The sequence below is a fragment of the Vipera ursinii genome (assembly GCF_947247035.1).
Source record: "Vipera ursinii genome assembly, chromosome: 2".
NCBI lineage: Eukaryota > Metazoa > Chordata > Lepidosauria > Squamata > Viperidae > Vipera > Vipera ursinii.
Window position 1 is genome coordinate 176,277,817 of NC_139513.1, and position 13,947 is coordinate 176,291,763.

Consider the following 13,947-nt stretch of genomic DNA (forward strand, 5'->3'; position numbering starts at 1 on the left):
AACAGCCACATCTGGACAGCTCTTCAGAAGCCCAATAATGTGGAGGAAGGTTTTGCTAATGTGGTTCTTTGACAGAGTATAAGACCCCAATTTCTATTACCGTCAGTTCATATGGCATTCCTGGCTTGAAGTATTTGGGGGTTTTTGTGAGGTAGATCTGATAGGGAGATGTCACAATTTGAATGCCGTTTTGCTCAGTCACTACCATATCACTGCCTGCAAAACAAAATGGAGTGCACCTTTTTACATATTTAATTTTATTAGCTTATAGTATAAAATACAAACATACAAAAGCAAGTAGTAGGTGTTGTGTACTGGGTTCGTTGTGCAGGAAAGAAGACGAGGCGAGTGAGTTCAGCAAAGATCATGGTTTATTGCTTGCAGGATCTGAACTACAGAACAGGGCTGCAGATGCAGCAATTTATACCCTGGCCCCTAGGCGGCGGCCAATAGGTTTGAAGCAACCTATTGCCGCCCTAGGGGCAACCAATAGCAGTGCTGGAGACGGGTTGTCTGATGAGCTGGGAGCCATTAGTTAGCTTCCCTGCTCAACAGCCTCCCAGCAATACCATGTGGTGTTAACAAAACAAGCCCAATACATTACAGTAGGAAACAAAGGAAAGGGGAAGGGGAAAAGAGATGTGGAGCAGGGAGAAAAAAAGGTGTTTACTTCCTCTGTTGCAGTAAAATAAGGCATTAGTATCAAACTTCAACTTTTTACTTTTTTATAATAATATAAACTAGCCATTTCTATAACAACAAATCAATTTAATCACTAAAACCCAAAATCAAAAGTATCATTTTTTTCCCACCTCAAGCACAAAATCCAGAAGTGGTTTCCATGTAGAAATAAAAATACTTATATTCTTTTCTTTGATCAGAACAGCCAATTTAGCCATCTCTGCTAACTTCACGAACTTTTGCAGCCGTTCATCCATGGTGGGAATCAAAACATTCTTCCATTTTTGTGCGTAAAGTAGTCTTGCTGCCATTAACATATACAAAATCAGAGTTCCAAATTTTCCCCAAGTCTTTTTCCATTAGACACAGAAGGAAAGTTTCTGGTTTTATCTTTATATTCACTTTGAGAATCTTCTGTATTAAGATGCGGATCATACTCCAATATTTCTTTGCTTTATCACATCTCTACCATAAGTGATAAAAAGTCCCTTCTTTACATTTACATTTCCAACATTCATTTGAGATGACTTTAATCATTCTTAATAACTTATCTGGTGTTAAATACCAATAATACTTCCAGTTTGCGATCGCAGCACTGGCGGACATTTGAGGAGATTGCTCCCTCCACCGTCTGGTTTTCTCCCGCCGGGGGACCCTGAAGTCTCCTTGTAGGGGCGACGAGCATGAAGAGGACCCCCGAGTGATTGTGGAAGGGCGGCAGCCCTCCAGTTTGATCCAGGGCAGCTCTTTGAACTGATGGGGAAAAGATCAGCCATTTATGGCCCATCATCAAGCCGCTGATAGCCAAGGCCAAACTTACTACCAAGCACCTTGAAAGCAACATGGAAAATTGGGTGAGATTTTACCTTCTCTCTACCCCAAGTACCTTTCCTGTTAAAAGCATTTTGAAAATCTATCCCCTTCTGAGGAGAGAAGGAAGGGAACTCCATTACCCCACCATCTAAAATGGCGGCTCCTGCTTACTCAGGGGAAATAAAGCTTTGAAAAGATTAACTTACCACAATTGGATATCTGTCTTCTGTTTGGAATTTGGGGACCCAAAAAGTTCCTATTCTCACTGGAATCTGCTATTTTGCTTTATTTGCAAAAAGAACTTAAACTGGATAAGAATCTACCCCAGGATCAGAAAAAGACTCTAAATGCTATCGGGGACATCTTGTGGCAAAGCTTGGTACAGCAGTTTTATTAACTCTGACAAAGAGACTTGTTCACTGCCCAGATCTGACCTTGGTATAATTTATGAGAGACTTAATTTTGAGACAGCAGATGGGTAATGCAATTGGTAGGAACGGTGGAGGTGAACACTTACTGACTCTCATTTAATAAATAGCCATCACTAGAAAGAACATCTCTAACTATGTCATAAATGGAGGATGATTAACAAAAGATCTCGGATATGCTGAAACGTACGTTGTTGTTAGCTGCACAGTCGATTCCGACCCATCGTGACCCCATGGACAAGGTTCCTCCAGGCCTTCCTACCATTTTCTGGAGTCCATTTAAGCTCATGTCTACTGCTTCAGTGATTCCATCCAGCCACCTCATTCTCTGTCGTCCCCTTCTTCTCTTGCCCTCAGCCTTTCCCAGGATTAGGCTCTTCTCCAGTGAGTCCTTCCTTCTCATTAGGTGGCCAAAGTATTTGAGTTTCAACTTCAGGATCTGGCCTTCTAAAGAGCAGTCAGGGTTGATCTCCTCTAGGACTGACCGGTTTGATTGCCTTGCAGTCCAAGGGACTCGCAGGAGTCTTCTCCAGCACCACAGTTCAAAGGCCTCAATTCTTTGGCGTTCAGCCTTTTTTATGGTCCAACTTTCACTGCCATACATTGCAACTGGGAAGACCATAGCCTTGACTATACGCACTTTTGTTGACAGGGTGATGTCTCTGCTTTTTAGTGTGCTGTCTAGATTTGTCATGGCTTTCCTCCTGAGAAGCAAGCGTCTTTTAATTTCTTGGCTACAGTCCCCATCTGCAGTGATCTAGGAGCCCAGAAAAATAAAATCTGTCACTACCTCCATTTCTTCCCCATCTATTTGCCAGGAATTGAGAGGGCCAGATGCCATGATCTTGGTTTTCTTAATGTTTAGTTTCAACCCAACTTTTCCACTCTCCTTCTTCACCCACAACAAGAGGCTCTTTAGTTCTTCTTTACTTTTTGCCATTAGAGTGGTATCATCTGCATATCTTAGGCTAAAATGTATATTTGACATCAACTTGGCAAACAAGATTGACTAGCCCAGAGAATATAATCAAGGTGGTGATGTATTAGGGTGGGAAGTAGAAAATGTTTATGGAATAGAATAAGAATATAGTTAAGTAACTAATATGTGTATTTTACTACCACATAGTAAAGTTAACAAAATCAAACCTATAACTCTTTTTATCTAGTTTAAATCTTTCTTTCAATTGTAAGTATGTAAACAAATGGCAGACATGACCTTCTTTACGAAGTTGCCTCTTTGGGTGCCCCCGCCCCAATAAGCTTTTTTTTAGAAAAGAAATGGTGGTGAAGCTGGACTGGTGAATTTACAGTGAAATAATATCTTTTAATTTCGGTGACCCTACCCTCAAGTCTAAGGAAGAGTTAGAATCAGAAGGAATGCAACTTAAAATAAAAAATTGAATTCAGAAGTACAGGAGAAAATCCTGTAAAGATTTTAAAGCACCAATAATTTCAAACCTAATAAAAAACCAGTACATTTCAGTTTGCAAGTTTTCTCTCTACATCTTCTCTCTTGCTATCAATTTTTCTAGAAAACACTGTTGCTTCATATTTTGTGCTGATTGTAAGTTGTATTATCCTGCCATGTAAATGGTCTTAAGAAGTTAGAGAAAGTAATGTGGCAAATGATAATTTATAAATAGAAAATTTGCATATTAAAACTTTGGAAGATATGGAGGATTCATTAATATATTGTTTTATTTTGTGGCTTTGCAACTAGACATACTGTTTCCCTTAAAATACTTCAAAAACAAAGCCTGGATTTAAATCTATACAAGAGTGTAGATTTCAAACTGTCTGGAGAAAATTGACAAAAAAATTGAAATTTGAAATTGAAATTTGCAAAAGTAATGTGAAATATTAGCACCATATTTTTCCCCAAATATGCCCCTGATAGAAGTTCAATATTTTCGAAAGATTTTAAAACACTTCACAAATGCAAATTTATATAGGACTGATTTATAAATGGAGAAACATTTTCTGATTTAGAGAAAAGGCAGAGATCTAATACTTCAGGACTAAATATGTACAGACACTATCATTTGTTAAAGATGAAAAAATAAAGAGAACAGCTTTATGCCCCTGGACTGACTTTGAAACAATAATTTCTGAACTAAAGGAAAATACTACAGAATCATGTCAAAAATTTATATGATATCATTCAAGAATTCCAGAATGCAGTAAAACTTCTACAGGAAAAAGAGCTTGGAAACAATACTGAGAACATGAAATGGAAAGCTTTAGGGAGGAAGTAACCTTTACCTTACTCTGGAAGGGATATAAAAAATTATTCATATCATACTCCAATTTTAGCAAAAATTTAAAGACAATATCTAATAATTGGTAACTGATAAATTGGGTAGCATTGTCCAAAAAGGCGACATTTTGAGAAATTTTTATGAAAATCAACAAGATCTGTTATACCACCTGCCATAGCAATTAAGTGTTTTATTGGTGTTTCAAGAAGACAATGAAAATGTTAGAAACAAAGACAAGATCTTGCTGATCCAGCAAGAATACCTATAGCCCAGGAATGGAAGGGTATTAATGTTCCAAAATTAGGCTTCACACACCAAATGATTAGAAACAGTTTTAGTGGAAAAAATTAATAGATACAATGCATAGAGGACAACATTTTGGATAGAACATCTCTTTTAATCTAATAATATTGTAGATTTTGTGGGATAAAGGTGAATAATCATTATGAAGGAGAGAATTTAAAAACTTGAGTTACAAATCAGTGATGTATTCTGGTGATGGTTTATTTTCTTTAGTTACTTGCAGTCCCTGATACTTAAAATCACAATCTGCTAATCTTTGAAAGTGTCATATGTCTCTGCTCAAGGAAACTATTTACCCTTCTCTTCTCCCTGCTCACCTGAGTCTGTTATCACCGTTACAGAGACATACAGAGTATGTCCAATAAGGTCGTTGAGACTTTGAAATCGGCGACGTAGTGTATGTCTTTCTAGTGTTGCTTTCCCTTCTCCATCCATAATCTGAAAATAAACAAAAACAAGTGAAAATAATACAATATAATTCTTCATTGCCACGTGCGATCAGACACACAAGGAATTTATTGCATAAGCTCACAGTTTACATATAAACAGCAAGTAATACATCATACATCATAAATCATAGTTACAATCATTAATCATAAGTTGCAAAAACAATAGATGAATCTTAAGAAACCAGTAGGAAAAGATAATATAATAGGAGAAGATAAGAAAAGACAAGAAATGAAACAGTGCTGTGCAAATTAAATGTTCAGTAGGGTGATGACACGGGGTGTATGTCTTTGTGTCTAGTTATTTGGCATGCAATGCTCTATAGCAGGGGTAGGCAACCTCAGCTCTTTTATGACTCAGGGACTTCAACTGCTGACTCAGGAATTCTGGGTGTTGAAGTCCATGAGTCATAAAAGAGCCGAGGTTGCCTACCCCTGCTCTATAGCAATGTCCTGAGGGGAGAAGTTGAAATAGATTGTGTCCAGGATGTGATGGGTTCTGAAGACATTTTCTCAGCCCTTTTTCTGGTTTGTGCAGTATACAGATCCTCAATTGAAGGCAGGCTGGTTGTGGTTGTGTTTTCTGCAGTTCTAAACTACCTTTTGAAGTCTGTACCTGTCCTGTTTGGTTGCTGTGCTGAACCAGACAGTTACTGAGATACAAATGACAGACTTAATAATTCCTCTGTAGAACTGTATCAGCAGATCCTTGGGCAATCTGAGCTTTCTGAGTTGACATAGGAAGAACATTCTTTGTTGTGCCTTTTTAATGATGGTTCTAATAAGTATCCATTTCAAGTCCTTGGAGATAATAGAACCTTGGACGTCCAGTTTTGTGTCACAGCAAGACAGACACAGCCTGATTTTGCCCTGCTGGGGGCCCTAAAAAGGGCCTAAAGTCACCCCAAAGAGGCAAGGAAGAAGGAGGGGTGTCTCTAGTATTGACACTGTGTGGTCTAATATTGTAAGAAGTGGTAGAATAGGAGAGCTTCTTCTAAAATCTACTATCTTCTCTACTACCTATCTAAAATCTACTATCATCAGTGGAACAGCTTGCCTCCAGAAATTGTGGGCACTGCAGATTTTTAAGAAGAGACTAGACATTCATTTGTCTGAAATGGTATAGGTTCTCCTGCTTAAGCAGGGGGCTGGACTAGAAGACCTCCAAGGTCCCTTCCAATTCTATTCTATTCTATTCTATTCTATTCTATTCTATTCTATTCTATTCTATTCTATTCTATTCTATTCTATTCTATTCTATTCTATTCTATTCTATTCTATTCTATTCTATTCTATTCTATTCTATTCTATTCTATACAGTTTTAACAGTGTTCAGCTCCATATTGTTCTAGCTGCATCACAGGGCCAGTTGATCTACCTCTTGTCTATATGCAGACTCATCATGAGACCAATGACCATTGTATCATCTGCAAACACTTTAACAGAGGGATGCTTTGAGATTCAATCATTGATATACAGTATAGAGAGAAGGGTAATGGAGAGAGCACACAATCCTGGGAGACTCCTGTGCTAATTGAATGGATATTTGATGTGATTTTCCCTAGCTTCACCTGCTGCTTCCTATTTGTTAGAAAACCTATAATCCATCTACAAGTATGGTCAGGCACAGCTAGTTGAGTCAGTTTAGAGAGGAGGATTTCAGGAATGATGGTGTTCAATTCCAAGTTGAAGTTTACGAAAAGGACCCCTCCATAGGTCTTTGGGGATTCAAGATATTGTAAGGTATAGTGCAGTGCCATATTGACAGCATCATCTACCAAGCTATTTGCCTGGTAGGCAAATCGCAAGGGGCCTATCAGCAGATCCATTACAGCTTTCAGGTGGGCCAGCACTAACCTTTTGAATGTTTCCATAACTACAGATGTCAAAGCTACTGGTCTGTAGTCATTCAGCTCCTTGATGAAGGTTTCTTGGGCAATGGGATGATAGTAGAGCATTTGAAGCAAGAAGGGACATAACACATCTCCAGGGATTGATTAAAGATGCGGGGGAAGATGGGGGCCAGTTGATCAGCACAGACTTTCAAGCAAGAGGGAGTTGCCCTGTCTGGCTCTGGTGCTTTTCCACCTTTTTATGTGATCACCGGTGGTGGGGAGCCCAAAGGGATGAAATCAGGTGTAGGAGACTTAGCTGTTGTTGGTGTATCTGAGATGGAGAGGGTAGCAATAGTTGACATTGATCTCCTATCACACCTACAGTAGAACACATTAAGGTTGTCTGCCAGTTGCTGATTCTCTTCCACAAGAGAGGGCGGTCTGCTGTAGCCAGTGATATTTTTCTGGCTTTTCCACACATTTGCTGGTTCATTTGTGGATAGCTGATTCCTCAGCTTTTCTGAATAGCTTCTCTCTGCTGCCCTGATCTCCCTTGTTAATACCTTTCTGGCCTGATTGTACAGCATTCTATCTGGTTTTCTGTAGCCTTGCTCTTCGGCACAGTGTAGATGTTTGAGCTTAGCTGTGAACCAAAGTTTATTATTATTGTAGATGTGTAAGGTTTTGGTTGGCAATATAAGTCATCACAAAAGCTAACATAAGGAAGGAAATCAAGTGATCTGCCACAATGTAGAGTAAGAAAAGGACCTTCATGGAGACATGCAAGCTCTGTGGACAAAACACCAAAGGGGTATAATATGTTTTAAATCTAGAATATCCCAATAACATTCAGAAGAGACTGAAGCAGAAACTCCCTTATTCACTAAATTATTGGAAGAAAAGAAATTATAGTACAACCAGATTTATAAGATTCTGTTACTATAGACAATCTCAGTAAAGGTAGTTTTAATGGAATTGATATTGTGATTTCTTCTATCTAGTAGATCTGACACTCCATAGGCACACTCCTATAGCAAACACCCCTGTTACATTTTACCGGAATTCTTGTGAGCGAGTCTGGAATATTCTTTTTATCACCATCTATTTTCACTCCAAAGAGGACAAAGGCCACACCTTCCACATTCTTTCCATACAAGTACCTGTAATGACATAATGAAAGTAAAGGCCCAATTATACATGTTTGCTTTTCCTGCTGATCTTCTTTGATACAAGAGGGTTACATCACTGGGGGTGTCCCAAAGGTGCTTTTTTCTTCAAAAGGCAGATGGACTGGGTTTTTGTTTTTTTTGAGGAATAAGAAAGCATTTCACTTCTCATCTAAGAAGCTCACAATAAAATACAATACAACAAAAATGCAAAGAAATATAATCCTTCCACCCACCCAACCCAATCCTATCAGAACATGTCCTTCCATCCCCCCACCATCAGAACTGATGAAGCTTCTTGGATGAGAATCAAAATGTTTTCTTCTTCTTCCTTAAGGAAAAAACAGTCCAGTTGCCTTTTAAGACAACTATGATTGAGATTCTACACAGACATCAGTGAGGGCATTGGCCTATTTCTCACAGTTCCTTATTTCCTCTCAGCTCTACTGATTCAGGCATCTTTCTCCAAATCTTTGTCATTTCTTATGCTAAAGGTGGGCAGGAGACAACAGAATTTGAGGGGGGGGGGTGGAAGGTTGATAAGATCAGTTCCTCCACCCATCTGCCCATTGTGCTTCCTGATTTCTAAATGTATGCCTCACCTTTCTCTTCATTCCAACACTCAAGGCGGCTTGCAAAAATAAAAAGTGCAGAGTAGAAAACACCACCACAATTAGTCTTAATACAATAAAATCAATCATTAAAATAATTAAGAGTTTGATGAAAGGAACATATTTGCAACTTCCTAAATAATAGGAAAGTGGGATTGGGGGACATTTTTTTCAGATTATAATTTCAGATTATAATGGGTTTCATTACTCTCTCCTTGATCACCTCTATGACTGGATTACCAATTTACCCTTTACACTAAAAAGACACAGCATGAAAGCTATAAGAGATAGTTGAGTTTGATATCATAAGCAATCAGACTAATAAACCTACGTAAGTAAAGTCTAGGGTCTATTTTTCAATATTATAAATATTGTATTTCTTAAACAAATTTCAAATAAATGTACTCAGATCAGAACTAGTCACCAAATCATATTTTTTCTGAATATTATCATCCAAAGAAAATCCACTTTCAAGCAGATGTTACTCACTGCCGAAATAATTTTCTTTAGCTACTCATAGTTGTAACTATGCACACCTTGCAGTGATACACACGTGGAAATCTTCATTGCCATCAATGTAAAGAAACTTCTCTGACGGTTGCAGACGGACTTCAAAGCTTGGCAACACTACAGAAAAAGAAACAAATAAAAGGGTAGAAGTCTAGCACTGACAGGTTTTCTTCAATATATTTTACTTATTATTTATTTATGTCACATCTTTATTTTTATAAATAACTCATGTCAAGCATATCTAATACTCCTTCCTCTTATTTATTTATTTATTTATTTGTATTTTTATAAATAACTCAAGGTGGTGAACGTATCTGACACACTTTCCTCCTCTTATTTTCCCCACCACAACAATCCTGTGAGGGGGATTAGGCTGAGAGAGAATGACTGGCCAAGGTAACCCAGCTGGCTTTCATGCCTAAGGTGGGATTGGAGCTCACAGTCTCCAGGGTAGTAGACTGCTACCTTAACCACTAGACCAGATTGGCTCTCATAACTTCCCACTTCTACAAATGATAGAACCAGTTTGGTTGTTTAGAAACAAAATGGAAGGGGAAGAAACCCAGGATCAAGAAGTGGATTTGTTGAACAGAAATGATCCGTCTTCTTACCGTATTCCCTGACATCAAAATATGCAGTATAGCTCTCTTCTGGGGAATGCTCAAATTTGGCCACAGCCTTCCATGTCCCAAAACTACATAAGGAAAATGAAAAGATTTTTCATTCTTTTGACTTTATAATCAATTTATGACAATAATGAACAAGGGATATGAGGCTTCTTCCTGGCATTAATAGGTTTATTTGTCCTATGGACAATAAGCTTTTTTTTTATAGAACGCTCAGAACGGCGTTTCGGCACCTTTTTTTGCAAAAAAAAAAAAAAAGCTTTTGCACAAGCTGTGCTACTCCCTCTATTGGCTTTCGAAACCCAATAGGAATTGCTGCTGAGCACGCCAAAAGACCCGGCTGGCAAACATTGCACAGACAAGTTGTCTGCAGTGAAGGCAGGAACTTTGCACCCCTCCCTGCTGCCCAACTACACCATCTCAGCTAGGTAAGTAAGATATTATTTACAAATAGGATGGCAATAAACAATTTAGGCTGCATTTACATCAGGGCTTTTCAACCTTTTCAGAAATTGTACCATTTTTAGAACTTGACAATATTCAAGTACCACCAGTGCTTAACAAGCTGTCAAAAACTTGATAACTAAAAAAAAAGGAGGTGAGGGTATTTTGGGTTTCATTGGTTAGATTCATTTATTGTTATAGAAATGGCTTGTTTATAATATTATAGAAAAGTAAAAAGTTGAGCTTCAATGTTAATGCTTCCTTCTACTCCTGCAACAGAGGAAGTCAGAAGTCAGTGCCTTTTCTTTTTCCCTTCTCCCCCTCACTTTTCCATTTTTCTCTCACCCTTTGCTCGCAAAAGCCACCCCCACTCACTCACACTTTGCTCACAAAAGCCTCCAGTTACTCTCACTCACTCCTCCGTCCCTTTCAAAGGCACCTCGTTCAGTCTCTCCCCCACTCACTCCTTCTCTTTCAAAGGCCTCTTGCTCGCTCACTCACTCACTGCCCCATCGCTTCTAAATGCTTCCAAATGCCATTTGCTCATTCACTCACTCACTTACTGCCCCGTCACTTCCAAACGCCATTTGCTCATTCACACTCTCACTTCTGCCCCGTCACTTCTAAATGCTTCCAAACGCTTCTAAATGCCATTTGCTCATTCACTCACTCACTTACTGCCCCATCGCTTCCAAATGCTTCCAAACACCACTTGCTCGCTTGCTCACTTACTGCATTTGGAAGCAACAGGGCGTAAGTGAACAAGTGTTGGGACTGGTGCTGGAGGCCATCAGCTGTTTGATGCCAGAGACGCCGGGTGGCCTGCGGCCTTGGTGTCTTCAGCTGTTGTCAGGGCCGGTGCTGGAGGCCGTCACCTATTCAGCACTGGAGACCGCTGCCACAAGGAACACAGCTCTGGGTCAAGGTTCAGAGCAGCTCCGGGTGGGGACTCAGCACAGGCCTCAGCGTGGCAACTGCGAGGAGGTGAATCCCCATGGCGACTGTGGGGAGGGGAACCTCTGCAGTCTGTGGCTCCGAGTTGCAGGGGCAGGGGTGCAAAGGACGGGTGCTAATGCCGTAGTAAGAAGGGGTTCTTACAGACACTGGCATCGCTCCCAGTGACAGCACCTCTAAGTTCCAGCACCTTTTTTTTTTTTAGAAAAAAAGCACTGAGAATAAGTATAAAGAACGAAGAAAATGCCTGATTCAGAAATCTTTGGATTCAAATATGTGGAAGTTGAAATGTGACTCATACTTCTGCAATGAATTTCCTCTTGCTCACTGAGCTTAAACTGAGATGGTGAGATTGTATCTATTATTTGTCCACTCAATTTCACAGAATTGCCATACAAATAACATTATAGACCCATGTATGTTGCTCCAGGCTCTCCCAAAAATAAGAGGAAATAGAAATGTGATGGACAAATGCAAAATATCAAACCTGAATCTTTTTCTTACCATAGTAATAGATCAGGGAAGCAAGTTAAAAGGCAACGTAGTATACAGCCTTCTTCTCTAACTACTCTTTAATAGCTAAATAGGGTTTTTTTCCCATCAGAGTTTCAGCTCAATTACAAAAAAGGTTGCCTTATGACAATATTCATGTTAAATTACCTGACAAGCTCTGGTAAATTGTAAGGCCGGATCAAGTTTGGGTTGACTGGATTAGAACTGACAACAATGCCTTGTGGAGTCTGGGCCCAAGGAAATAAAATAAAGGTGTGTTGAAAAAACATAAAGTGTTGCACATTATTTTCTTTGCATTCTATAGGATTGAAACCCAGCTGGAATACTAGATTTTGTATGTGATGACACAATATAGAAAGCAAATGCAACCCAGCAGGTGGGGCACTAGGTTATAAGATGCAAGGCTATTATTTGAATTTTCTCCTAGATATAATGTCAACTAATAGCCCAGAACAGATAATTCAGCCTAATCTGCCTTGAAAATAGAACATTTGCCACCCGAAGCCCTTGTAGATTAAAAAAAACATGGTACAGATGAAAACAACAGCTAGCTCCTTTCCCCACATGCACATACACAAACACATGCATTCAACCTCAGAATTATTTTCCAGTTTTATAATGAAACATTTCAAATCTTTGATACAGTCTAATGTTTAGCACAAAGCTTAAAATTAAACATTTAAGAAAAATGCATATATAAAATGTTGGCCAAGCAAAGCTTCGTAGAGTGGTTGGATCTACTTGCTATGAATAACAGAATAACAGAGTTGGAAGGGACCTTGGAGGTCTTCTAATCTTAGTCCAACCCACTGAGCAGGCAGGAAACTCTATACCATTTTAGAAAAATGGTTATCCAATCTCTTTTTAAAAACCTCCTGTGTTGGAGCATCCACATATTCTGGAAGCAAGTTGTTCCACCTGAAGGCAGGACAAGAAGCAACGGATGGAAACTAGTCAAGGAGAGAAGCAACCTAGAACTAAGGAGAAACTTCCTGACAGTTAGAACAATTAACCAGTGGAACAACCTGCCTCCAGAAGCGTTGAATGAATGTGGTGAATGTTCTGTCAGGAAATTTCTCCTTAGTTCTACATTGGTTCTCTCCTTGATTAGTTTCGATCCATTGCTACTTGTCCTGCCTCAGGTGCTTTGTAGAATAGGTTAATCCCCTCTTCTTTGTGGTAGCCTCTTAGATATCACGTCTTCCCAAATTTAATGTCTTCATTAAACTAGACATACCCAATTCCTGCAACTGTTCTTCATATGTTTTAGCTTCCAGCCCCCTAATCATCTTTGTTGATCTTCTTTGCACTCTTTCTATAGTCTCAACATCTTTTTTGATTACATGGGATACTTCAGTAAAGTACCAACAATCACTCCTTGTTCAGAAGACTATATTAACCATACAGGATTGCAGACATCATTCCCACCTGAAACTCCACAATCACAGCTTTGTCCATCCTTTGCATGTTGTGATCCATAGAAAAGACACGATAGCGCACTAAGAAAAAAAGAGACTAACTGTAATTTGTAATAAAATTCAGAAGATTTTGGCTTGCATCATACAAAACAAGTTTGCATAAATTGTCTGCTATTCTGTGGCTGCCTGTCAGGCTCACTGTAAACCCTAAAAAACAGATGTGGGGCAGTTTCTAGAGAAACAGCCTATTAGTCTATTTGGCGAAAACAGCAGCATCCTCAGGCACTTTAAGGTCAATGGTGTCATGGTTCTGACAGACAGAGACAAATAAAGCAGGGGGCTTCCGGGTGGCAAGGCTCCATCGATGGTGGTTGTTTCGACCATCAGCCCCGTTGTTTTCTGTTGAATCACGAAACAGTGACAATCAGCTGTTTTGTGGTTCGGGAACCTCCCCCCTTGGGAGAAGAGGGGAGGGTGAGTATTCAGGTAGAGGTAGAGCTCCCCTAGACCTCCAGAATTATTATTCTGGGGGTTGAAGGGTGAGAGCTCCCTTGGAGCCTGAATCAACTCCGGACTCGGGGACTCCTCTGTTCTAAGGCTTTGGAACAGAGCAGGATGCTGCAACCATCCCTGCAATCAATATTGTACCTTGGATTACTTGGATGCAGGCAGAGCTGTGCAGGAGAATATTGAAATAGCAAGTATATGATCTTTAACTCCGATGTATTTTAAAAGAAAGGAAGGAAGATGGCGCGGGAGTGAATTGCCAGAGAGAACGGTGAAGATCAAAAGGACAAGGGAAATAAAACAAAATAAAAGATTGAGTGGAAAGAAGAAATTGGGTTAATAAAGTGACTTTGTGCAAAATATTTGAAATTGGCTTAAAATTGACTTGAAAGATTTGGATATTTGACTGCGAAGTAATAAAGTTGCAATTTGGG

General features: G+C 39.4%; 1 protein-coding gene across 1 annotated transcript in view; it reads right to left on the reverse strand.

Moving 5' to 3' along the window:
• Positions 1 to 13,947, reverse strand: part of LOC310635553 (venom factor-like) — a 156,409-nt gene that overhangs the window by 113,637 nt on the left and 28,825 nt on the right. Inside the window, exons 4-10 of the mRNA XM_083354609.1 lie at positions 13,017 to 13,087; positions 11,736 to 11,815; positions 9,663 to 9,745; positions 9,078 to 9,168; positions 7,822 to 7,924; positions 4,801 to 4,921; positions 101 to 216 (exon numbers count right to left, since the gene is read on the reverse strand). Coding sequence (XP_083210735.1) covers positions 101 to 216; positions 4,801 to 4,921; positions 7,822 to 7,924; positions 9,078 to 9,168; positions 9,663 to 9,745; positions 11,736 to 11,815; positions 13,017 to 13,087 — 665 coding nt within the window. The remainder of the gene's footprint in view (positions 1 to 100; positions 217 to 4,800; positions 4,922 to 7,821; positions 7,925 to 9,077; positions 9,169 to 9,662; positions 9,746 to 11,735; positions 11,816 to 13,016; positions 13,088 to 13,947) is intronic.